General features: G+C 34.9%; 1 protein-coding gene across 1 annotated transcript in view; it reads left to right on the top strand.

The window, feature by feature from the left end:
• The window catches only part of LOC131065516 (protein SEMI-ROLLED LEAF 2), a 198064-nt gene that overhangs the window by 38270 nt on the left and 132602 nt on the right, over positions 1-27192 (top strand). The window contains exons 6-9 of the mRNA XM_058000022.2: positions 19099-19227; positions 19422-19469; positions 25224-25414; positions 26487-26683. Of these exons, the coding sequence (XP_057856005.2) occupies positions 19099-19227; positions 19422-19469; positions 25224-25414; positions 26487-26683 (565 nt within the window). The remainder of the gene's footprint in view (positions 1-19098; positions 19228-19421; positions 19470-25223; positions 25415-26486; positions 26684-27192) is intronic.

Raw genomic sequence — 27192 nt, 5'->3', positions numbered from 1 at the left:
TTGAATCTAATTGTCAAGATCTACCAAGAGTGTGGAGTATTTTCCTGACTTTATGCTCTAATTAGCTTAAAATCTTTAGAAAGTCAGGAATTTTATTATTTTCCTAAGTTCTTACTTCAAGCTTCGTACAGGTGCGATGTCAAAGTCTAGATTTAAAGAAATGAAAGAACTACTGAAGATACTGGAGACTGGATTCTATCCAGAGCATAAGATTTCATTCAGATCGAAGGAGATCACAGATACAAACATGCATTTCCTGGCCCTGAACCAGATGCAGCAGTGGATGTTCGGAGTTGGAAATCAGATTCCTTCCCCAACATATGTGAACATTATGAAGAGTGGTATTTTTCATGCCGCTGGATTTCCACAGTCCATACAATGCAGTGAGCTTATCTTGGAGTGTGCACGGTGTTATGATCCTCTCACGCGAATGATCAAGACTCCTAAGGGCGTTGCTATCGCCTACCTTGCTGAGGATGCTATTGCTGAGGTGTTTGGTGTAATGTCCCCTACTAGGGTGTAGTCAATTTTAACCATAATTAATCTATTTTCAAAGTACTTATGACTTAAACTAACTTGATTAACAGTCAAGACTATCTTAACATGAATCAAATTTGAGATGTTCTATTCTTTCTTTAGTCTATCAAGTACTTGCTATCTTACCATACTAAATAATTAATCTTATTCCGATTCATTTATAAATCATTCAGATATTTATTAATTTTTAGTTATATGAATTATAATTATTATATTAATATCTATTATTATATCGATATCTAGATTTACAATCATTATATTATTCTTTTTTCCCTTTCTGATCTACCATGGCTTCCTTTTATATTCCTCTTCTTATGTCGTATTACTTGTATTGAATTAACAATATTATTTTACATTATCAACTTCATATTGTATTGACAATATGATATTATATTAACAACAACTACTTGTATTGACAATACTATATTATATTAATAGCCACCTATTATATTTAATAATATTATATTAATAATATTAAATTGTATTAATAATATTAAATGGCATTAGTAATATCGAATTGCATTAATAATATTACCAGCCTCATATTATTACCCGTAGGGATTTTCCCAGTCACATTGACTGCAGATGCATTCCTTATTTCTTCTTTTTCTATCTGCTTATTATTTTTTTTATCTTCCTTATTCTGAATTATAACTTGAGAGTTGTGCCCATATTCCACCCCCTCTACCATTCATTTAGACTCTATATTTATCTATATTTTTAAGAGTCATCTCCTTTCATGTAATAGTCATCACTATTTACACAGCAACCGTTCACCACACTTTGGTGAATTGTATTACTTTATAGAAAACAATTATTAAACATCACAAATACAAATCTTTGTAATAAAACAAAGACCATCGCACCCCTTCCGTTTCATTAGTCATTGTTTTTATTAAGTGTACATAATAGATCGTACCTTTTCAAGTGTAAATCGTATTTCTTTGTGATATTGGTTGTTTAAGAATTAATTAATGTCTTAGACACTCATTTCTAGCATTCGCTGGTCTTTCATAGATATATGTTTGCAGTATATGTATAAATGGTTTGTTGTATATGTATTAACATAAATTTTCTGTATAGTTTGTTTTATATGTATTCTGAGTCTTCAACATGTATATGTTGCATTCTGGGTTTTCAATATGCTGTATATAATTTAATAATTTGTTTATAATTTATGCAATATAATATTAATTTAAATACTTCAAGAATATTATTATTGATAAATAAATATAATTAAAAAAGTAAATATTTAATAATTTCAAATAATCATTTGTTGATAAATATTATATTAATTAATAAATAATAATTGTTTCATATATATCAATCAAGGAGGGAACATGACAGTCCTTCCTTCCCGAAATTGCTTGTCCTCAAGCAATTGACAAGTTTCTCAAACCGAATCATTTTTCCAAAAAAATAAAAATAAAAACAAAGTATACATATGTATATGTGAAGGCACGAAGCATACATTAAATGTATACACAATACACGTAAGGTAGTGAGGCACGAAGTCTGAATACAAGTAATACACATGAATACATGCAAGGAATGATGTATGAGGCATAAGAGTATGTACGACATGAAGCATCTACGCAGGGTATGAAGTAATACACATGAAGTCATCTAAATACATGCAAGGCTTGAAATATACATGGAAGTCTTGAAGCATAAACATAAGTAATGCTTGTAGCAATATTCACAAATACACGTAAGATCTGAAGCATAAAGCATGTATATGAAACATATACAAAGTAAATACTCTATGCACAAACCCCATACATCAAGCATACACTTGAATACATAAGACATGAGTCATACATACAAATACACATAAGGTGTAAATCTAAAGCATACAAGGCAGAAGTATCTACATAAAAGAGGGAGTATACACATGAATATACACAAGGTGTGAAGCAGAGTGAATACAATTAGGGTGTGTAACATACAAGTGAAATACATGTAATGCAGGAGTCACATAATTTTTTTTTAAGTCACAAAGTATATATATGGAGTGTATGTGGTTATGAGAGAAGTACTTATGTAGAACAACATATGCTAGATAGGATGCAATCACATGTAAAGCATACATGATAGATACACTTAGAGAACGCACATGGGGTAAGCATTCTGAAAACAAATCAGTCTTGAAGTAGCTATGTTTAAGATACCAAACATTTGAAGAAGGCACATAAATGCACATAACACATTGAAAACATATCAATCATGATGCGAAGCATATTCAAGACATAAAGCATACGCTAGGAAGGTGTATGACACAATCACATAATTATACAATACAAGTATACATGTACACATACAATGGAGCAAACATATTGAAGACACCGTAGACACATAATTATCCACAAATTATGAAGAGTATATATATTTAAGAGAAACATACATAAGGCACACAAATACACTTAAAGCATGAAGCAATTCACTTAAATACATATCAGACATGTAGCGCAAATCCCTAAGTATATACATAAAGTATGAAATAGGATGCATGTAAACATAAGGTAATATACATAAGGCACGGAGCATAGATGCAAGGCATGCAGCATTCACGTAAGCACAAAGTAATATGCAAATACATTGAGGCATAAAGTATGTACATGAGACATGAAAGGCTTGAAGCAATGCACACAAGTACCAAGTATGTATAAGAAAGGCACTCATGGAGTGAACACTCTAAAGAGTCAAAGACACATCAGTCATAAGGCATACATAAAGACGTAAGGCATACATGCTGAAAGCGTATCAGACATGAAGCAAACACACAAATATACATAGTATAAAAGCAAAGAGTACTTGAAGCATACATGCTGAAAACATATCGGTCATGAAGCAAGACACAAGGTATACATGTTGAAAAACACATTAGACATGAAGCAATCTATGAATATACGTGGTATATATATACCAAGAATACAAGAAACATACATTAGAAAGGTGCATGATGTAATCATGCTGAAAACATGATAGCATTAAACAATCTCATAAGCATTCATAAAAAGCATACATATACAGTGGAGCAATCGGGTTGAAGACATATAGTATAATCATAAATCAACGTTTTCATATGCAAATATCATAATATATCTTGTGATGTCATTAAGACCATGCCTAAACTTAAACCAATCCGTCCCTTTTCCCAGAAGATCGTTTGGCTGTCTAGGGCGCTTGAAACCAACTCTCAAGTTAGCCCAGATTACTGAACTCAGTCCATTCACCCTTGGGGCATACAGCCCAGATTTCAGGAGGAGTCTTTCACCCTTGGGGCATCCTATCGGATGGAATTACTCCGCCCCTCCCTAGCAGCCCCCATCTCCCTTTGGGATGTGGAGAAATACGGAACTGATTATAGTTTTAGGACAGTTTAAAGATATTTTGTTTATCAATTATTTATTTATCTCGTTATTTATTTATTGCAGTTGGACTTTCTGCTGAAGCATCCCTCAGATAGCCTTGCATGGCAATTCATTGCCCAACTGTTTACTCATTTTGTTTCCTTTTCTAAGCATTAACTAACTACCCACAGGATGGCAGGATCATAGCTCTGATACCATTTGTAATGTCCCCTACTAGGGTTTAGTCAATTTAGCCATAATTAATCTATTTTCAAAGTACTTATGACTTAAACTAACTTGATTAACAATCAAGACTATCTTAACATGAATCAAATCTGAGATGTTCTATTCTTTCTTTAGTCTATCAAGTACTTGCTATCTTACCATACTAAATAATTAATCTTATTCCGATTCATTTATAAATCATTCACATATTTATTAATTTCTAGTTATATGAATTATAATTATTATATTAATATCTATTATTATATTGATATCTAGATTTACAATCATTATATTATTCTTTTTTCCCTTTCTGATCTACCATGGCTTCCTTTTATATTCCTCTTCTTATGTCGTATTACTTGTATTGAATTAACAATATTATTTTACATTATCAACATCATATTGTATTGACAATATGATATTATATTAACAACAACTTCTTGTATTGACAATACTATATTATATTAATAGCCACCTATTATATTTAATAATATTATATTAATAATGTTAAATTGTATTAATATATTAAATTGTATTAATAATATTAAATGGCATTAGTAATATCGAATTGCATTAATAATATTACCAGCCTCATATTATTACCCGTAGGGATTTTCCCAGTCACATTGACTGCGGATGCATTCCTTATTTCTTCTTTTTCTATCTGCTTATTATTTTTTTTTATCTTCCTTATTCTGAATTATAACCTGAGAGTTGTACCCATATTCCACCCCCTCTACCATTCATTTAGACTCTATATTTATCTATATTTTTAAGAGTCATCTCCTTTCATGTAATAGTCATCACTATTTACACAGCAATCGTTCACCACACTTTGGTGAATTGTATTACTTTATAGAAAACAATTATTAAACATCACAAATACAAATCTTTGTAATAAAACAAAGACCATCGCACCCCTTCCGTTTCATTAGTCATTGTTTTTATTAAGTGTACATAATAGATCGTACCTTTTCAAGTGTAAATCGTATTTCTTTGTGATATTGGTTGTTTAAGAATTAATTAATGTCTTAGACACTCATTTCTAGCATTCGCTGTTCTTTCATAGATATATGTTTGCAGTATATGTATAAATGGTTTGTTGTATATGTATTAACATAAATTTTTTGTATGGTTTGTTTTATATGTATTCCGAGTCTTCAACATGTATATGTTGCATTCTGGGTTTTCAATATGCTGTATATAATTTAATAATTTGTTTATAATTTATGTAATATAATATTAATTTAAATACTTCAAGAATATTATTATTGATAAATAAATATAATTAAAAAAGTAAATATTTAATAATTTCAAATAATCATTTGTTGATAAATATTATATTAATTAATAAATAATAATTGTTTCATATATATCAATCAAGGAGGGAACATGACATTCGGAATTCCATGCGGAATAGATATGAAGGATGCGACTAAGGATGAATATGAAGAGCGGTACACGAAGAAGATGGGTGCTTGCAAGAATATGATAAACAAAGAATGGATGATTGAGCCTAGGCTTCATCATTCCAAGGCTCCCAAGACAATCATGTGCAGAGACTTTAAAGAGGAGTAGAGTGACTTAATATTCCTGCTCAACAAAGTGATGGGGATGCCGCAGGGTGCAATATTTGATGGATGGGTGTTCTATTTCATCCAGGATTGTCTTAGAGGGACATTGGTAAATTGGTCTAAGATTATAAGTGACAATCTGGACTTTCATTTGAGGAATGTAGAGCGGTCCAAGTCATTCGCCATGACTTCCTACCTGATATACTTGCTTGCACGATTCATTTCATACAGAGGATTGATATGCAAAGGTGAAGTCGGGAATGGGCAAGGACAATTCAGGAGTCATGAGTGCTACCCCCAGCTGAGTATGTATAGAATTGAAGATTATAAGAGAGTGAATGATGTATTCACTATGTACATCACGCGGATGCTGCGAGGCGGAATCCACAAAAGATTGTCCAAGGAGGCAACAAAGCTAATAGAGAAATATGGATCGTGGTATATTCAGTTTCCCACTTTCATGTACCTTAGGATTCATGGGTTTCAATCCGAACCCTACAGGCTTCCTAGGTATCCGTCTGACAGAATGATCTTGTTGGAAGTGGTGAGATTACTTCTAGAGTTTGATGCCATTCAAAGAGAGAAGCATAGGATAGGCATGACATTCCCTATTTCAGTTGGGAAGACATAAAAGGTTTGCCATTCTGCCTTAGCCGCCAACACTGCGAGTGAGGAGCTTGTATTTTATCGATTTGTAACCTTCAAGAAAAGAGAAAGATTTGATCCAGATAAGAAAGTTGGAAGGATCAGGGGAGAGAAGTTCATCCACAAAGTAGACATAGAAGATTATTTGGCCAACCTGATGGACGAGCAATCAGTGAAGAGACGAATGTGGTCCAGAATGTTAGTGGATTTCATGAGGAAGTGTGGACTTTTCCTCATTCTTGATCAAGTGCTAGAGGATAGGGATCATACGCATCCACAGTATGAGAACGAAACGAAGAAGGCAATCCTATTGCCTAATTAGTCAGAATCAGAAGAGATTGATCTGAATGTATTGATGAGAGAGGTCTTGAGTTTCTCCCGTGCATGGGTAGATATTCAGATGAATAAGTTAGTTGATATGGGTGTTCCCTTCACTTATGAAAAGATGAAGCCGGAAGAGTCTACTTCCGAAGATCATCAAAGGACTATTAGTGATGTCAGGATTCATGCAGACGAAGAGAGTCAAGCTCCCAAGAGAAGGAAGAACACGCTAGGAGGAGTCAAGGCCAGAGGGAAGAAGATTGAGGAGGTGAAGAAGAAGAAGAAACAAAAGACTATCATTCCTCCGCCTATCACTCCTTCACCACCTCCCAATATCTCATCAATTAAGGTGATTGAAGTAACAGAGCAAAATAAGGAAACCCAACAATGTTCCAACACAATGATACTACCAGAAAATATTCAGGAGTTACATGCCACAATGACATCTGCACCTCCAAATGAGAATGATGATCAACTGGGATCCCCTACTGTCCTTTTGGTAGTTAGTTTGGGAAATGAGAATTACGATTTGACTAGGAACAATCCTGATGATGATGATGATGTTATCTCAACATTGAGAGGACTTGATCAAGAAATGTGTCTCGATGATGGCATGGAGATGGCCGCTATTCCTGATTGGCTGATGAGAAGTATGGAGAAAAGTAAGAAAATGATAGAAGTACAGCCTATTGATAACATTGATGATTACCTAGCTAGGAGTGCTAAGGAGAAGGAACCCAAGAGAGCGGAGATTTTGTCGCATATAGCTAGAGATGAGATAGGAATGCGGATTGCGCAGGTGGTTGTTCCTATTGCAGGCGTGACAACGGACATTGCTACTCCTATGGATTTCCAGATCACTTCAGTTGCCCTTGGCCGCACATCGAGAGAGCAAGAGTTTCAGGAGGTTGGTGATAACCTTAAGGCGATCGATGCAAGGTTAGACAGAGAGATTGCGGAGAAGGAAAGGTACAGAGAAGAGAATATCAGACTTAGAGAGTATATTGCAGGGATAAGGCGTGAAAATTTTACCCTTATTTCCCCTATTGTAGTTGACCATGGAATACATTCACACTATGAGGCAGCAAGAGATACACTCTCGGAGGTGGAAAAGTGGATTGAGAGTGCAAGAAAGAAGGCAGATGATTTCCTTACTCAGTTTGTCCAGGCATATGATAGGACAATAGAGCTTGTGTTTAGAATCCAGTATTTGGAGGGAGTTTGGGAAGAATTCTGACCTATTCAGGAAAAGACTATTCCATGCCTCCAGGCTTTGAAGAAGATTCCCAATTCCACCTTGGTTAGTGGGAACATTGTGCACAGTGGAAATAGATACGATTTCCATGGCTGGTATTGTTCATTGGCCGTGAAGAGATCAACTTATGAGAACATCCAGTCGAGTTGTATGAAGATGGAGGGATTGATTCAAGACATTTAGATGAAGATCCTTGCCTCAATTGAGGAATTTTTGGGTGTTGATGTTAGTGATGCTAGTGGTTTACACTTAGCCGAATTAAGAGACCAGATGAAATTTATGTATTTTTGCCAGTTGGATTCTTTGAAGAAGAGTCAGATGGATGACTTGGTCTCTTTGTTGATTCATGTTCATAGTTCGCAGAAGCTCATGCTAGATCGAGAGAACACCTTGGATGCTTGCTCGGATTCACTGGACGTGATTGATTTGGAGCAGGATACCTTGCCTAGCATTTCCATGGAGGAGTTAGATTTTGTATTGGCTAGATTCTTGGAGTATGCTAGGAGAGAGAGAGATGCAGGGAGGAATCTTCTAGAAGATTCCCTATTTGATGACTAGGTATCTTTTTATTGGGCCATATGTAGGTGGTGCCATTTTTGATGTAAACCCTAATTAGGGCAATTATAGGGTTTTGTTGGCATGATCTTGGCCGTTGACCTTGTATCAATCTTGGCCATCCATATTGTAAGAGACTCTATATATACCTCATTGTCTCTCATTTGTAAGAGAGTTTTTGTAGAATTGTTGGTATATGTTGCAGCTATTTGAATCATAATCATAGTTCAATTGTTGGTGATTTTGCTCTTCAAGTGTTGTCTTTGCATTCATGGTTCTCAATTCCTCCAAGTTAGATTAGAATTTTAGTTTAGAATTTATTTTCATGTATGTTAGATTGAGTGAAAGATTTGTTGAATATATTTGTGTGGAATCCTTAATCCACATCACTAGCCTTTTGCCGTTGGTAAGTGTGCCTTGTGTGGTCAACTGGAAATTTGAGTAAGCTTAACTTCAATTATTATGCAACCTTTGACAAGCGTCAACTTGGATGGTGTCAATGTGTGATGGTAATAGTTTGAAAATCTTTAAGTATACCTTAGACGATTGCACTAAGTTTGTGTCAATACCTGTTTGTGAGACCTTGCCTAGTTTGATTCCACTAGATTTACTCTTCATTTCCTACATTCCTAGGCTTAGAATAGAATTCTTGAACCCTATTCCTTTTGCCCATTTTTTAGTAAGAATCAAGTACGGAGCTTCATTGCTAAATCCTAAGTTATCGACATACCTATCCTGATCCATGATAAGATTGAGCATTCATGTACAACGTAAGTTCCCTTGTGATTCCAACATTATCACATCAAACCACTGAACTTATCTACAAGTCAAGACATGACATTTCGTAACCTTGGAGTTGTCTCATTTGATCGCGAAGCATAGCATATGAGAGACTTTGTTCAAGAGAGGATAAGATACCTTGGTATTTTATTTTGTGTTCACATGTGCATAAAAAACACATCAACACTACCTCATCTAAAGAAATTTTCTAGCAAGTTGTGCAGAAATAATATCCAGATCAACACACTCGAGAGTTAACTAGAGGGGGTCTACAAGTGGAGATCCCAATGGGGTTGATGGGCAGCACCCCCATGGGATCTTGTGGGCAATGCCTCCAATGGGGTTGAGGGGCAGTGTCCCTCATGGGGGTTTGAGGGTAATGCCCCCAGTGAGATTGAGGGGTAGCACCACTCGTGGGGTCCAGGGGTAGCACCCTTGTTGCATTCCCTATAGTGATACACGACAAGGTTTAGGGGGAAAGCCCCAACCACCAAGCTCAAATTAAATCCTTTGAAACCATACAAACCTTCATGACACACCATTTTCACAATTTTATCACTTAAAGGCGAATTTATGTATGCAAGCAAATTTTTTCTTTTTTTTTTTTTAAATAACTTTTTTTTCTTTTTTTTTTTATTGGCAGCCCTTAGGGTTTGTCTAGGTTTGTCAAAGTTCGGCCCAAGTTTGCCCAGGGTCCCTCCCTGGTACCCTGTGTTCTTGAGAGGGATCTTAGGCAAACCTAGTGGGGAACTAGCCTGGGATTTGGACCTAGACCTAAACCGTACCTACACCGTTACGGGGGGAGGGGGGTTCTAGAATAACCGAGTGATAGTATAAAAGTAAATAATCAATTGCATTTTTCTGCCATGTCTTTATGAAAGGTTGGTATCCTTTTTGGAAGTATAGCTTTCTTTCTATGCTTTGTAAGTTCTCCAAAACCTTACCTTGTTTCTTGAGTTTGATAAGTGTAAATGTTTGATCATCATTCTAACCTTTTGAATTTGTTTTCTCCTCCCTATCTAAGATATTCTAGAAACTATGGCCAAAAGGAGTTCAAGTGATGCTTTAATTTACTTTTTTCCTCTTTTCCTTTTTTTTTTTTTTCATTAATGAAATTTTAAGGTTTAACAACTCTTAACAATTTTTTGTCTTTAAGTTGTTTTCTTTAAAAATATTTCTGAAACTTTCTTTTTTTCAAATGCTTTGTCTTTTACACCATTCATTTCTTTATTGTAGTGGACTTGACTCAAAAGGAAAAATGGGTAAATGAAAATTGAGGGAGCACAAATAGTGAGAGGATGTTAATGGCATGGAGAAGGGGCATACAGAAAGGCAGAATAGAATTTTGTGTTTGTGTGAAGGCTGAAAGATTTGCACTGTAGAAAATTAAGCATGACAGAAGAATGGATAACATAGATTGTGGTGTGTGCAGTTTAAGGGATTGTTTGCTTGGGACAGTCAAAGGAAAGCATGCCCCATATGGAGTGTAGAGAATAAGGACACAGTGCTCAATGCGAAGTGATAGAAAGCGAAAGAACGATGATGGGAAAGAGGGGAAAAAGCATGGGCAACAATATTGCATTTGCAAAAGCAAAGGCACTAGTGGTAATGGTAGTGTGGAAGGAAGGCAATGTGTGGAATGGAGATTTGGCTGCCAAATATCACATGGCTGAGTGAGCAATGATGAACAGAGCATGAAGAGGAGACAAAGGGATGGAAATAGGAGGGAAGGTGGGTGCAAACAAGTGGTAATGTCATTGAGAAAAACAAATTATGATGTATGGGGAGATGCAAATGTTGACATCTAAAGAGAATCAAGCAAAGGATTACAATGGGTATCATGGATGTTGTGAGTAGGGATTGTTGAAGACAAGTGAAAGCCAATATAACAATCATAAGGATTGCCAGAACACATTGTAACACAATGCTATAAGTACATGTTTTAAAAATGTAACAAGGGTTGGTCATTGAGCTGATTTTATAGACTGTAAGTGTCTCAAGGTAGTTCTAGGGCATCAAGTGATACAAGTGTAGTCTATAAGGGGATGTGATAGATTTCGTAAATTATAGGAAGGCTATTCAATGAACACAATGGATGTAAATGGTATGTTTTCGTGGTAGTTTGTAATTATTTAGGAGGGTGCTCAAAATTGGCTGTGGATCCTCTCTTGGCACATTTGCTAGCACGAATGTTGTAGGGGTAAGATAAATGTGTGACAACTTATAATTTATTGCAAAGTTTCTTTGATGGTCTCTCCTTTGTTTCATGTGGGTTCTTGCATTTTGCGATGGATTATTATGTTTTTTCATTTTCATGAAGTGTTTATCTTTGATTTGTATGCATATACACATTTGTTTCCATTTATGCTTTGGAGGTGTTTATCAACTAATTTGGAGGGTATGACATTGTTGATCAATGGAGTAGGTGTTGGTCTGATTGGTGAAGGGCCAAACACCTTTTATTATAATCCTCTCGTGTTATCTGTATGAGTATTTTAGGTTCCACCATGCTGGAATGAACTAGTTATGCAATCATGATATACAGTATGTAAGCTGAAACAAATTGATCTTTTGTGGGTCATACTAGTGTGTACCTTATTGGTGAAGGGCCAAACACCTTATATTATAATCCTCTCTTGTGTTATCTGTATGAGTATTTTAGGTTCCACCATGCTGGAATGAACTAGTTATGCAATCATGATAAACAGTATGTAAGCTGAAACAAATTGATCTTTTGTGGGTCATACTAGTGTGTACCTTCTTTTCAATGTATATGCGATATTAAGTGGAGTCATCTTAGGGATACAGTACTGATGTTATCTCTTCTTGCATCGCAAGAGCGGGTTAACATCTTCTTGTTGGAGATCTTGTAGGTCTGTCTGTAGTCAATGCTGGCATGATTCTAATGACAAATGAAAAATCTTAGGGTTCATAATATATTGGGTAAGGTTGCTTAAAGATCTTGAGTGCAATGTTTTATTAGTCTTTAATTATTTTGTTCATCATGAGACATTAGAGAAAATCCCGCTTGGCCTAGCAGAGCTAAAAATTAAAAAATGAAGGTGAGTCTACCCAGTCACAATAGTTGGCCTTTCATCTTCCATAATCGAGGAGTCCATGTCCCATCCTGTTGAAGACAAGTCCCTGGCCTTGAGGATAGGACAATACTCTACGATTGTGGAGCTGCAATTTTGGAAGCCAACAGGCTCCTCACCCATGGAAATTTAAAATTGTATCTGTACCTACTACAAAAAAGGGTATACAACTCAAAGTGCCTATGAACAATATTTGACTGTTCTATGCACAACCAACACTAAAAAATGCAGAACCTAATTGCCAACCATCCACCTGTACTGCTAATGGTAATGATTATTGAATTCTGCTATTTGATAAAAACCCTGCTGCCACCCAAGTGCGAAGCATGAAGCAAAAAATAACACCCACAGATAAAAAATAGTGATGCTTAGTCTATAAGCACTAGACCTTTTCTGGATTTGTGTCTTGCAGTAGCTGCAACTCCATCCACAGAAAGCACAATCCTGGTAAAAGGCTCCATCCTCCACTAGGAAAGATGTTTAGCTTCAAATTCCTCTGCAAAGTGATATTGCACTCCTCCTTACAGAAGGCTGCCAAATCTTCCTTCTGAGAAAACACCATTTGATTCTCCTGTTGGAGGGCACAAATTTCTGCAATAACGCTTTTAAGCTGAGCCTCCTTGATCTAGACATCCTTCTTCATGTCTGAGCTCTAGTCTCTTATTACCAGGTTATGGGCCCTAGCTTTAGGTTTCTCTGTGAAAGCTGATGCGATAAATGCCCAGGTTTGAAAAACCTTAGTTTGGTCAATGCCATCCCAACCAAGGATCAATCAATAAATTTCAGCATTCAATGTCTGGAATTAAGAAGGCATTATTCAGCCACTGGTCCAACACAATTTCCCCATATAGAGTCTCATATGCAATATCTATGCAAGGGTCAAACCTTGAAAGTACTTGCAGAACAATTTGTAAAACAATGACAAACAAATATATAGTGTCTTTCATTCAACTGCAGATGAAAACTCTATTCACATGCACTGATGGAAAAGGCAAGTCTTTCATCCCTGTGGTTGGTCAAACCTCTTCTTTTGCCATGTAATGGGAACAGTAAACATTGTTGACATATGATAATTACGATAAATTATAAAAGAACTTCCCCAGTGGGAAGGACACAATATAGGACACCTCGTGGCTTTACATAAATATACACATCTGCATAAGATGAGTACAGAATGTTCAGAAGACATCCCCTCAAGGGATGGATGAAAGGTTCAAATTTGCAGGGGGAGGAGGACCTCATGCTCATCTGACTTATTGTTTACCAAGGCTGAGAAGGGGATCTGGTCAATACTGGCATTAGCTAGATCATTTGCTTCCTTTTTTGTGTTCCCTGAAACGGTTGAGGAAGAACACTTCCTAAAAATTTTCACACAAATTTCAAGTCACTGATAGGCAATTATTTTAGTTCTAGTTGTTCGTGGCTCATTCAAGTACACCAGCTGTTAACACCTGAGTATCTCCTCTAATCAGCTTTCTGCATCCCACTGATACCAAGTACTTGACTCCTTAAAGCAGGCCCTTTACTTCTGCTTCAGTATTTGTTTTGATCTGAAGGTAAGCACAGTTGTCACTATTGAAATGCCCCAAAGAACCTCTGACTGGGGCACCGGGACCTGCCTAGCTTGTATAGGCTAGGATAATTTTTTATCTAATAAATGTTTACTTTATATAAAATTTAAAGAAGTTTATTTGGTTTTTATTTTTCATATTCAAAATTTTGGTATTAATTTTATTTTTTATTGGGTTTAATCTGGCTCCAAGACAGCAAGACAAGTGAAAGCCAAAATAAATGGTCATAAAAGCGTAACTACAAGCCAGGAACAATCTAGTTTAGTGTAAGTCACAACAAATATGCTCTGATTACCAGTTTTAGTAAACAGGTTGGTATACACAAATGCATACATTGATATGACATATTCAATATAAAATTTTAAATCAACAATATAGAATAGGAAAACTTTGAAAGGATGAATTGGTGATCAGGTATAAATATGAGTCAAGGTGCACTTATGATATCCCGTGTCATTATGTGGTTATAGGTCTCATCTCTTAATAGAAATACCATCTGTTCGTAATGTTTGACCTTTGGAAGGTTCATAGATTCCTTAGAAGACTTAAGGTTGAGTAAATGTGGCATTGCATGGTGTGGCGTTATGGAACACTATTTTCTTTATTTGTACCCAATGCAAGATGGAAAGGCCTTGGAATATAGAATAAAACAAAATAAATTTCAGAAAATTCTAAATCCTTTATCTGTAACTTTTGACATCATCAAGCGACTGCAGGTACAATGAAAACTCATGGTATGGTACAGACTACAGTCATCATCAAAACTGTTTGAGATTGGTTGCATCTAATGCTCATTATAGCTCTCCTTTAGGGATTTGGGAGTAGTTTATTGTCATCATTGGACATTGATACAGCTTTTTTTTTCCCTTCATATTCATTTAACAAGTAGCCAAGTATTCCATACAAACTACATTAAAAATTATGTATCTGAATAGCTAAAATTGACATGGTATTTTTAAAATTTGGCTCTGATTTGTGGATAACTAATTGGTGCTCACACACATGGATAATCTTTCAGTTAAAAAGATTTGCTTCCTGTGAACTGGAATTTTCATGTGCAAATTTGCATTGTAATTTGCTTCTTTTCTGAAAAACTACTTTGTTACCATTTATATTAGAGTATATTTGATAGATTATTTGTATATCACATATTTTCATTATATCACTTCTATTTATGTTGTATACAAAACAGGTTTCTTCTGACTTGCTACTAACATAGATAGTACTACTTGAAATAATAATTGATTGTTACTGACAAAGGAGAAGAATACTCCTTATATAAGCAATTACAAAAGATCAATGGAAACGATTGAGAACTAAAGACAAAATAAAAAGATTCTAAATACTAACTAACTGACTTACAGAATAGAATGTTGGAAATGTTGTCATTGATGTCAAGAAGGTAAGAAGATTATAGGCTTCATCATTGATGACAAAGATGAGAAGATCATTGTAATAAAAGTAATGAGAATGTATTACAGTCTGCAAACAATGATGTTATTATGTTTAAACAATGATAAAAGGCAACAGCGATTATTAAGGCAAATACACTTGTCATCCTATTTGGCACTCATGCATTGATTTGTTCCATAGTTATTAGCATGGAGTATAGAGAAGGGCGTGGACAGGAGACAGATAGATTGTGGGTTCGAGGCACAAACATAGCCATAGCAGATACAGCCACAGTGATGGTTATAGCCGAAGTCACTCTAGAAGTCCAAACTCTTATTTATGTTTGGTATCACAATCATCAATACTGTTCTAATCATGTTCACATTCTTTTCATATTCATTGTTACTAATAAGTGGTGAAACTTGAGCAAACAACAATATGATCATGCTGGCATAAGCAAAGGTTAAATAACATTCCCAATCTGCAGTGAATTGATTAATCTACATTCAGAGCTTGCGGAGGACGTTGATCAATTGTTAAGTGGAATAGGATCTCAACATTCCATTTTGAGATTATGTCGACTTACATTCTTATTTCTTCAGAGGAATTGTTTCTTACATGCCGTGAATCATAACTGATAATTCTGATCAAGTGATCAACATTCCAAACATGACAGAAATTAAAAAAAAGGCTACAATTTGTTAAAGCAAAGAATGACGATTAAGGAAAGATTCCAGGAAATGTTTGGTAGCGACTACACTATCACAGCAATGGCGATTCAATGAATATAAGGTGGAAAATTCATAAGAATGAGTATGGTATAAAATGACGAAGATAAAGTGAGAAATACAGCGACTTTACCACAACAAATACTGATAAAGTTATCCATGATCGAGTAAAATGGCAGTAATTTTAAGAGCAATCATACATCAATAATAAGTAATAATATAAGCACAGAAGCAATGTAATATGGTGGCGGAAGTTTTTTTTATGTGGCTGGAAGTAATAAACAGAGTTGTGACTTCATCTTTGGTGGTTACAAAAGAAGATGCTACAGAAAAGCAAGTTAGTAAACCTCTGCATGGTGCGGTTCAGATCAGAAAAATACGATTTGTTTCTGTTAAAGAAAAATAATTTCTTATGATGTCTGATTCATTTAAATAGAATCAGTTAGTATTTTAATCGTTCAACGTAAAAGGTATGATGAAAAATACAATGGATAAGAGATGCAGCAATTATATGAGACAGCGATTCTAATTGAAATGGCAGAAATTAATTATGGAGCAGTCAAAATAAGGTAGACAGCGATCTTCTTATTATGAGCAGTCAATGATAACACTAAAGAAATATTTTCATTCCAACAGTCTACAAAGATATAATAAAGCTGGGCATATTGGACAAGATTAACTCTTTAAGGAAGTATTGTGTATTTGTAGACAAAGACGGTGATAATGATAAGTCGACTGAGATAATTGACTACATGGAAGAAATAATTACAGTAATCAGCGACTAATGTATGACAGAATTCATTACTGATCAGTGACAGTAATCAAAGACTTATGGTAACATAGCACTGAGACAAAGAAGACTCTGAATCAGCGATTAACATGAAGACGTGTTCAATTCAGATATAAAGGAAAATATAATCAACTTTCTGAGATTATTGATAATCATAGAATATGAATATTGGTGATATCTAGATCTATGCATAAGTAGCAAATTAAATAATCTATTGATGGTCAAAATATCTTTTATGGAATAAACAAAGGCTAAGTTTATAGATTAAGATAAAACCAATAGACATATTGAAATGTTTCTATTAAGATATGTAATCAGCAATCACAACCGATATAATATCAAAACAAAGTCATAATCAAGAGTTAGGGATAAAGTTATATAAATGGACGTGACCCTTCCATGTGGGTAAGATAAGATACAAATAAAGATGAGAATCCAGTCTTAGGTGTAGATGATGCAGTGATAATAGTTCTAAAAGGGAAAACAGTGGTGTGTATGAGTACGTGAAAATAAAAGAAGATTATTGCAGAATGAAATTGAAGGCTTATTACAGACTTTGAGAGAGAAAAAGGAATTACATTATGGCTGAACTCTGCTAAGATCTATAGAATTATGAGGAGATTATCGGCAGAATTTTGAGTGGGTTTATATGTGGAATTCAAAGTTATATTCATGGCAGATTTATGATTAAGTGATAGCAGTTTGAAGAAGGAAATTTGAGAAGAATAGAATCCATCATCCGTTGTAGAAGCAACATTGTCAAGGTGGAAAATCAGATTTACGTAAAATTGGTTGGTGCTCACGAATTCTGAAGTGGGAGTTGGGGCTTCCAGTGGGTTGGTGCTCACAGAATTCAGATTGGGAGTTGGTACTTCTAGTGGGTTGATGCTCACAAAATCAGATTTGGGAGTTGTTGCCTCTAGTAGGTTAGTGCCTACAAACATTGTAAAAGAAGAATTATATAAAAGCATTTATTGCTGTGGTTTTCTCCCCTAAGGGTTTCCATGCATATATCTTGTGTTATATATGTGTTCATATTAGTTAGATCACATATGAATGTTGGTATAAAATGAATATGTTAATGAGATAAGTTATATACTTGTGATTGAAGTTGAAAAAGTGTAAATTGGTAAAATATGTTGTTATACTGATTCACCCCCCATCATAGTATAACTGTGTGCTCTTCATAGAAAGTTACTAAAAACTAATTAAACGGCTTAAATTACCATTATAAGCTAAATATTACAATATTACTTTAATACCCTTCCTTAATGGTCATCCTACTAACAAGCTGAGTTGGATAACAAAGCCAACGCTCCTGCTATTCAAAGACATGAAAAACGAGATAAAATGCAGCTTTTCAAACACCTTTAATTTTTGTTGATGAAAAGTAAAAAAAATTGAAACCCACGATTTTTTGGAAAATCATATTAAAACCTTCACAGTTTTGAAAATTCACAATTTTGCCCAACATCGTAAAAAAACCTAGGTAGAAAACCTTCCATTGCTTTAGAAAAATACCAACACCTATGATTTTGTAAAAAAATTGTGAAAAACTTTTGCAGAAGAACACCGTTCACTCTAGAAACCCTAGGTGTGACCCAAAGCAAGCTGCAAGAAACCATGATTTTATTAAAAATTGTCAAAAATTTTGTCGAAGATGAAAAGCCATGATTTGGTCCAAAAATTGTCAAAAAGCTGCTGCAAAACAGCACCATGATTCTGTGGAAAAATCGTCAAACTCTAGATGTGACGCTGTAAGCAGAATTCACACACAATTTTGTGAAAAAATTGTCCAAAAACTTTTATGGTAAAAACCCTTGATTTGCAGCAGAAAAAAACACGAATATTATTCTAGAAAAATCTGCCAAAAAACCCAATGATTTTTGTTTTAAAAAAACTGATAAAAAATCTTCTCTAGGTAAATGGACCATGAATTTTTTAATTAAAAAAATTGCCTAAAAATGAACCTATGCTCTGATACCATGAAATGACAATTGATTGTTATTAACAAAGGAGAGGAATGCTTCTTATATAAGCAATTATAGAAGATCTTTCTATAACTGAAACGATCGAGAACTAAAGACAAAATAGAAAGATTTTAAATATTGACTTACAGAATAGAAAGTTACTAAAAACTAACTAAACGAATTAAATGACCATTATAAGCTAAACATTACAATATTACTTTAAGACTACTCTTGTCTTTGTTCATTATCTTAAGATTATTTTAGACCTTCATGTTATGGATTTACTAATATTTTGTAATAAATACAGAGAGATGGGACATACATGCATAATTTGAATGGGTTGCTATCTAAGCTCTGTGGGCTTGCTCATGAGAATGGAGAATACAGTAGATGTCGACGTCTAAGAGCTGCTGGTCTACAGGCTCTTTCTGCTATGGTAAGTTGAATTATTTTGGGTTGTAGTAAATTAGTAATCAGTTGTATGAAGCCATTTGGTTTTTATGTAAAACCTGTTTGAAATTCTTTTGTTTGTTGGACATCTCTACTATGAAATTCCTATAAGTTAATTTTTGATCAGTTGAATCTGCAATGAGTAAAATCAATATTTTATTATGTATGTACATGCTACAGGTCTGGTTGATGGGGGAATGTTCACACATTTCAGCTGCTTTTGATGATGTGAGTATGCTGTTGATTATTTGTAATTTATGCATATACGGTGCTTGAAATGCATTCTAGGTCATCTGTGAATATCAGCTTTTACCAATGTTTGATATGTTTAAAGCGGAGAATAAAAATTTGTACCAGTATCCCTTTCTTATAGCTTTGAGGCAATCTTAATTCTGTTTTAACTTTTATCCATTTTTATGTGAAAAAAGGTGCAAGGAGGAGACAAAGCAAACTGTTTCAATCATTTTCTTTGTAATAGAGAAAATCGTTGTACGGAGAGAAAAAGGCAAAAGGAAATTAACTAATATGTAAAAATGACTAAAACTGGTTGTGTAGATCATGCAAATCAGTTATAGAATACAATGATTTATGCTTCTCTTCACAAGAGTCCAAAAGGTAGTCATAGTTTCTGCAAAGTACATTATGTGCAAGATCTAGAATCCAAGATATTTTCTGCAAATTTGTAGTGTTCTACAAGGTCAAAAGGTGATTGTTCTTGTTGATAGTGGCACTGCACATAACTTCATTGATGGTCTAGTAACAAGAAGGAAATGAAAAGCCAAGGACTTTGAAGGTTTCAAGGTAGTCATGACAGATGGATTTACTACCCTTGCACATGAAGAATTCTGCAACTAAGCATTACCTTGGGGAGACACCAAATAAATGAAGAATTCTATGTGGTAAATATAGAAAATATGGATGTGGTCTTGGGCATTCAATGGCTACATTTGCTAGGTAGATTCTATCAAGATTTTCAAAAGATGGAACTATGTTTCCAACATAATGGTAAGGAAGTAATTCTATAAGGTCTATCAAATGGATGTCTAGAAGTTGCATCATCCTTAATGAAGGAGAATATAACGAACAAGATTTCTAGAACAAGAAAAGACCTTTATGATAACCACCCCTTGATCCTAAATTAATCAATGAAAGGAAAGAAGAATTTTGAAGGTGGACTAAAAGGATATTAAAGCATTCAGAAGTAAAGGATCACATTTAAGGTCATAGATGTGTGTCATGCTTCTAATCCTCATCTTAACATACAAAGAGTTCATCCCTTTCCTTGACTTGAATAGATATCCATGACATTGTACAAACATAGGGCCAACCAATAAATTTCTTGCAAATACGATTGATGCCATGCAATTACAAGATGACCTTGTTCCTTTTCTTAGAGAATGAGAGAAAACTTGTCTTAAAATTACCAACCTTACAAATTTCCAATTCTTGGTGTTATTGTGGGATTACTCACTTTTGAATCAAAGGCAAAAATATATCCTTGTTCAAATTTGCAACTTGTGATTGAAAAATAAATTGAATGAATGGTTCAATAATCGGATAATGTATTCAACAATATACAAGTGTATATATAGAGATTACAAGACGACGTTCTAAATTAAGAACAAGTCGTTTAAAGTGAACTACTAAAAAGCTAAACACTAAATAAAGCTTAAAAGTTAATTAACTAAAAAGAAAAAGCTAAATGCTAAATAAAGCTTAAAAGCTAATTAAGTAAAAAGCTAAATGACCATTAAACAAGGAACTAAATATAGGTGACTAAAATATAATTAAATATTCTAATACCCTCCCTTAATGGTCATTCTATCTACTAATTACCCTACAGAAGACACTGCAGGTCTTTTGATCACAAATGAAAAGAACACTCTGCTGTGGTGGAGACCCTCCTTGGATCTGAAAAGTGTTAATGACCAAGAATACCAAAATCCATTCAACTTGACTTTGGGTAACCAAACTGAAACCTGAAACCATGATTTTGAAGAAAATCGGCAAACCCTCCAAAACTGAAGATACAAATCATCATTTTGGTGGAAAAAAATGGTAAAACCCTTGAAACGATTTTTGTGGAAAAAATCGAACAAAACCCTAAAACTTTGCATGGCAAGAACCAAAACACCACGTGGTAAGACACCAAACATCACGCGGTAAAACATTAGACATCATGCAGGAAAACACCAGACAACATCACGTGGTAAAATACCAAACATCACGTGGTAAAACAACAAACCTCACGCGACAAAATAGCAGACATCACGTGGTAAAACAACACTCGCTGATTTTTGAGGAAAAATCAAGCAAAACCCTCCCATGATTTTTTGTTTGTGGAGAAAAATCAGAAAACCCAACCAATGACAAAATCAAAAAGCATAGAAGGTTGACTCCTCCTTCTCTTCAGAATGCTCTGCAACATGAGCCTGTACCTGCTCCTGAGACCCTCCCTGGTTGGACTTTTGATCAACCAACCTCTTTCTGCAGAACTTCTGGATATGCCCAGATCTACCACAATAGTGACATGTGAATCTTTGCGTGAACCCCTCCTTAGAGTTGTGCTATCTTTTCTGCTGTGAGCAATCACCTTTGCCCTTTTCCTTGGCAGTAAAAGCTTGTTCCGCACTGACACTGTTACTACCAAACTGTTGCTTCCATCTATCTTGTTATAGAAGCTTGGTGCAAAGATCGGGAAACTTCAAATCAACACTAGTAGAAGAGATATTGAGCGTGTCAATGAAATGCTCGTAAGATAGGGGAAGACTTTTTAGCGTGATCACTACCATATCCTCTTCCACCATGGTACGACCAATAGCTTTTAACTGGTCACAAATCTCCTTGATCTTCGTAAGATGTGCTTGGATAGATGTCTTGTCATCCATCATGATAGAAACCAGCATATTCTTCAAGAGGAAAGCTCGGCTCTTGTCGGACGTTTCATGAAGATCCTTTAAGAGATCCCAGATCTCTTTAGCTGTTTTACCTGAAGGCGCCTGAGGGATTTGATCATCCGTGACGGATAACTTGATAAGCATGACAACCTCTCGATTCTTCACATCATGTTTGTCTTGATCATCACCTGCTGTTGTAGGACGAGATTCCTTGCCCAAAACAATTTGATCAAGACAACGATACTGAAAAATTGAGAACATTGGTTAATGATGCCATCACGGAAATCGAGGTTGATCAAGGTCAATTGAGTGAAAGCAAAAGACAGAAGAATCTGATTTAAAAAGAAATCAGAATAGAAGCAACTGCACAAAAAATCTGAAACCCTGGAGGAGAATTTTGGCACGAATTCTAAGGCGCAAATTTCGAGGTTTGGAACCAAACCCAAAAATTAAAATTTTCTGCACATTTAAAACAGCATAAATGGTGCCCAAAAAAAAACAAAAATCCCAACGTCCATAGAAATAGCAGAAATTGTGAACTGTTTTTAAATTCCAAGGCAAATTTGTTGGCACAAAATTTGAGGTGCGGAAAACAAGGCACCCATCTGAGACCAACCCAGAAAAGATCTCGAAAAACCCACCAAGAATCTGAAATCAAAATGAAGATTTGACGGCTAAAAAATCGAGGCACGAAAAACGATGCACCCAAAAAATCTGACGATGACCTAGTTGAGGTCTCGAAAAATCCACCAAGAATCTGCAAGCAAAATAAAATTTCGACTTGAATTGAATGGTCAAAACCCTAGTCGAAAATTGCAGAAACCTTAGGAAAATTTTCAATCTGCAAAAAAATAACTCCAGGTTGCAGGCCCGAAAATCTCTAGAACTCTAAAAAAAAAACATGAACTGCTGCCCAACACAGAAATTTGCCCACAAACCAGAAACCCTCAAAAAGCCTTCTAAAAAGCAAAATCGTTTTTTTAATTAAAAAACAATAAAAAAAAAATCTGGAAAATATTCCCGAAAGAGGCCATGAATTTTTATTAAAAAACTCGCCAAACTTTAAAGAATCCCATCGACCTGCTCTGATACCATGAAAAATAAACTGAATGAATGATTCAATAATCGGATGATGTATTCAACAATATACAAGCGTATATATAGAGATTACAAGACGACGTTCTAAATTAAGAACAAGTCGTTTAAAGTGAACTACTAAAAAGCTAAACACTAAATAAAGCTTAAAAGCTAATTAACTAAAAAGAAAAAGCTTAATGCTAAATAAAGTTTAAAAGCTAATTAACTAAAAAGCTAAATGACCATTAAACAAGGAACTAAATATAGGTGACTAAAATATAATTAAATATTCTAATAGTGATAATATTTGAGTAGTGCAGCAGAAGTCGACTTGTGAAATAGATCTTAATAAAATGATTCCTAAGAAATTTAGAAGTTTCAATGACCAAACCATTTCTTATTGAGATTCATCTTGAACACTCTCTCCATGATCATCTCAATGCGAAATTACTTGAGGACAAGCAATCTAGGGAAGGGCGGACTGTCACGCACCACTAATTACCAGTTTATATTGTAGTATTTATAGAGGAAGATTGCAGACAGTTATAAATAATAAACTTAGGCTATAAAATTTAAGGAATGATAGGGCCAACATAGGTAAAAAAGGGCAGTGATTGAATAAAAAGGTCGTCTGGAATTAAGAGGAATTAAAATGTCAAGCAAAGGGTTGACTGAGATTAATTAGTGGCAGCTATTATTAAATTAAATAGTAGGTAAAGTAAACAAAAGGCAGCATTCCATTATGGAGTGTGACTACTAACAAAGAGATAGTAAGGAGAGCTGCAACCTCTGCTGTGAAGAGATATAAAAGAGAAATTGATTTTTGTTGGAAGAGATCATCATCTAGAAGGGATTCAAAACAAAACTTCAGTTCATATCAACCCAGAAAATGAATTTGGAACAGCAGGACACAAATCAATTAACAATCAATCAAGCATCAATTTATAATTCAATTCATCAATTCAAGGCAGAATTCCAAAATTCACTCAGGAATGCATATAATTTCAGAAATTCTTTCAAAAAATATTCAAATATTATTCAAGGGATTGATTTTCAATCTGATAGGCAGCCACTGACCCACCTGAGCGCGGCACCAAGAGCAAACTAGCACTGATCTCAATCTTGAATGGAAAGGCGGGGGGTGGTACAGAGCAAACCCCATGCCTCGGTGTGTTGGAGGCATGTGCATGAATGCTGATCCGGGACATTGAGACGTGTCAGCTGATGCAATGGATAAACAATCTCTGAGTACCCAGGAACGTAGAAGTTTGCTAATAGTCAAGCAAATATACCGAGTCATGAGTTTTGAATTCTAGTTAGTACTTGTGAACTGGATAGTGGCTGGCCACAGGATAGGCTAAGGTTTGGAAGGACAGGGTCTTTTCCTACCCTTGGCAAGCTAGTGACAGTGTCTTGGGTATTGTCATCGGACGGGGTTTGGGCTTGCGGGGTGAGCTAGGGTTTATAAGAACAAGGTCTTCCTACCTTTGACAAACTAGGGACGGGGTCCTTTTTTATCACTGCTGAGTTATGGATGGGGTCTTTTAGCTCAGCAGATTCGCAAGGTATGAAGAATTCATAATTTGATCAACTTGGGTATTGTGCTATGATTTATTGACTTGAATATATTTATATAGATTGCAATCCTTGATAAAACTATTATTATATCTTGAGTGAATTTAATTATTTTAAAGAATATGCCAAAAGGGGACATTACTTTATCTATCTTAAAAAAAGCATTTTATTGATATGTTGTTCTGCCCAAATTTTATTTGCTATTAAAGTTATAATTGGATGCCTCAAAGGTTAATGTGGGTAAGGTTTAAAGGTTTACCTTGAAAATGAGGCCTGTTCTTATATAACAAGCTTACAGTAATTGGTAGAATGTCTTGATTTGTATTCAATTTTAATCTTTATGTTATTATAATTATTAGATCAATCATGTTCCATTTATATGTTTTTGTGAGGAAAAGTAATTTTGACATCGATTCTTGTTATGACTTGGCAGATTGTCTCTGTTACTTTGGACAATTATCGTGTTCCTACTGTTGATCCAGGTCGTAACCAGGAAAGAAGTGACTCACCTCATAATTGGGTGAAGGAAGTTCTCAGATGTGAGGGGAGGGGTGGAGATTCTCTGCCAAATTGTGCCTCAGGAAATCCCAGACCTCATATAAAAAATCCATCTACACTAACAAGGTAATCAACTTAAACATGATTTTAGAAGAAGGCAATGAAGTATTGACTGTTTATATTTACAAGTTCTTCATCTAATTCATATAATATTGCCCGTTTTTATACAAGTGTGTGATCAATTTTCAATCTTGCTGGAGTACTCAATCTTTGTCATGTAATTTAAATCAAATGGAGCGCCAAACAAGCCAATATCTGAATTAAAACATTCGGAGCCTCTTTTCAGTAACAAACGTTTGGGTATACCAAAACAAGCTACAAATATTCCTACCAAAGAACCCAAAGAACATTCCTACCAAAGATTCTTGTGAACCACTACTCATGAAACATGGGTCAATGAGTTTGACTCGAAAGCTACATAGTTGAACCTTGATAGCAATGTTATAATTTGACCTGCTGGAAAATATCTCCTACTTATCAATTGATGAGCTAAAGGGACTCTAAAATGAATGGTTTATAAGGTACAACGCTTGCTGAAGGTTTTGCAAATGGGGTTACAAGCTAAGTCGGTTTAACCTTGGAGGAAACTCCATGGTTAAGTGCGCTTGAGTTGGAGTAGTACTGGGATGGATGACCTCCTAAGATGGACCAATGCTTTATTTTGAGCATCACCTAGATGCAATGAGTGCTAAGTGGACCATTCATTCTCATGAGAGATGGATTCTTGTGAATCACTACTCATGAAACATGGGTCAATGAGTTTGACTTAAAAACTACACAGTTGAATCCTGATAGCAATATCATAATTTGTTTTTATTTATTAATATTCTTTAGTGTATGAGGGTAGTGAAAAGATGAATTTAACAATGTGGAGATATTTACAAGGAGGAATTAGATATAAGATATCCTCATCAAGTTATAATCTTTTTCTCACATTTGCACTTATTTTTGAAGTGGTTTATTATTGTATGTTTATATGAAAAAGAGCCTTATCTTTTCTAATGATTAAAAATGCTCAGATAATGTTGAGTTACTTTGCCACAATATTTGCTCTTTCTTTAAGGAATCTGCAGTTATCTAAAATTTATGTTCAACCACAAACTAACAGTTTTCTATTCATATTGATTTTTTATTTTAGGGAAGAGATGGAAACACCTAAGGTGTGGTCTCAAATTTGTATTCAAAATATGGTTAGACTGGCCAAAGAGACAACTACAGTACGCTATGTCCTAGAACCCATATTTCAGTACTTTGATACTGGAAAGCACTGGTCTCCTGAGCATGGATTGGCTATCTCTGTTCTTCGTGATATGTCATACTTGATGGAGGGTACAGGTATATGTTTTCTGCAGTTAGTTTCAGGAAAGCATTGTAAAAAGTGGATCAAGTGATTTTTTTGTTTTTGTGATTTGGGAAGTCCTTGAATACAACTGCTTCAAAGAAATGACTTAAGACTTGAGCATTTATGTGGAAACAATGTTCTTGAACCCGAAGTGAGCCCATTTATCTGTTTAACTTTAAATTATGGCAACGGAAGAGAATTTGTTATAATACAATGTTAGTGAGTTGATCATATTATCATAGTTACTCATTTAATTTAAATTTTCAATATAATTAGATAATCCAATCATGTGTTTTCGGAAAGATCTTCAGCTAAGTTATTTGCATAGACTCTTAAGAAAAAGCAACCATACAACCCTTGAGAACTTTTAATTTTTCCTTTTGTCACCAAACTTTAGTTTTACGGTAATGTATTAGTCAAACTTGAGGAAGGATTTCTCTTCTAATTGAGCTAACAACAAGTAATCATATATCTTATGATTGGGTAAATCTCTAATTGGGTT

This window comes from Cryptomeria japonica, chromosome 4, assembly GCF_030272615.1.
Source record: "Cryptomeria japonica chromosome 4, Sugi_1.0, whole genome shotgun sequence".
In the NCBI taxonomy this organism is placed as follows: domain Eukaryota; kingdom Viridiplantae; phylum Streptophyta; class Pinopsida; order Cupressales; family Cupressaceae; genus Cryptomeria; species Cryptomeria japonica.
This window is presented reverse-complemented; position numbering and strand designations above follow the sequence as displayed.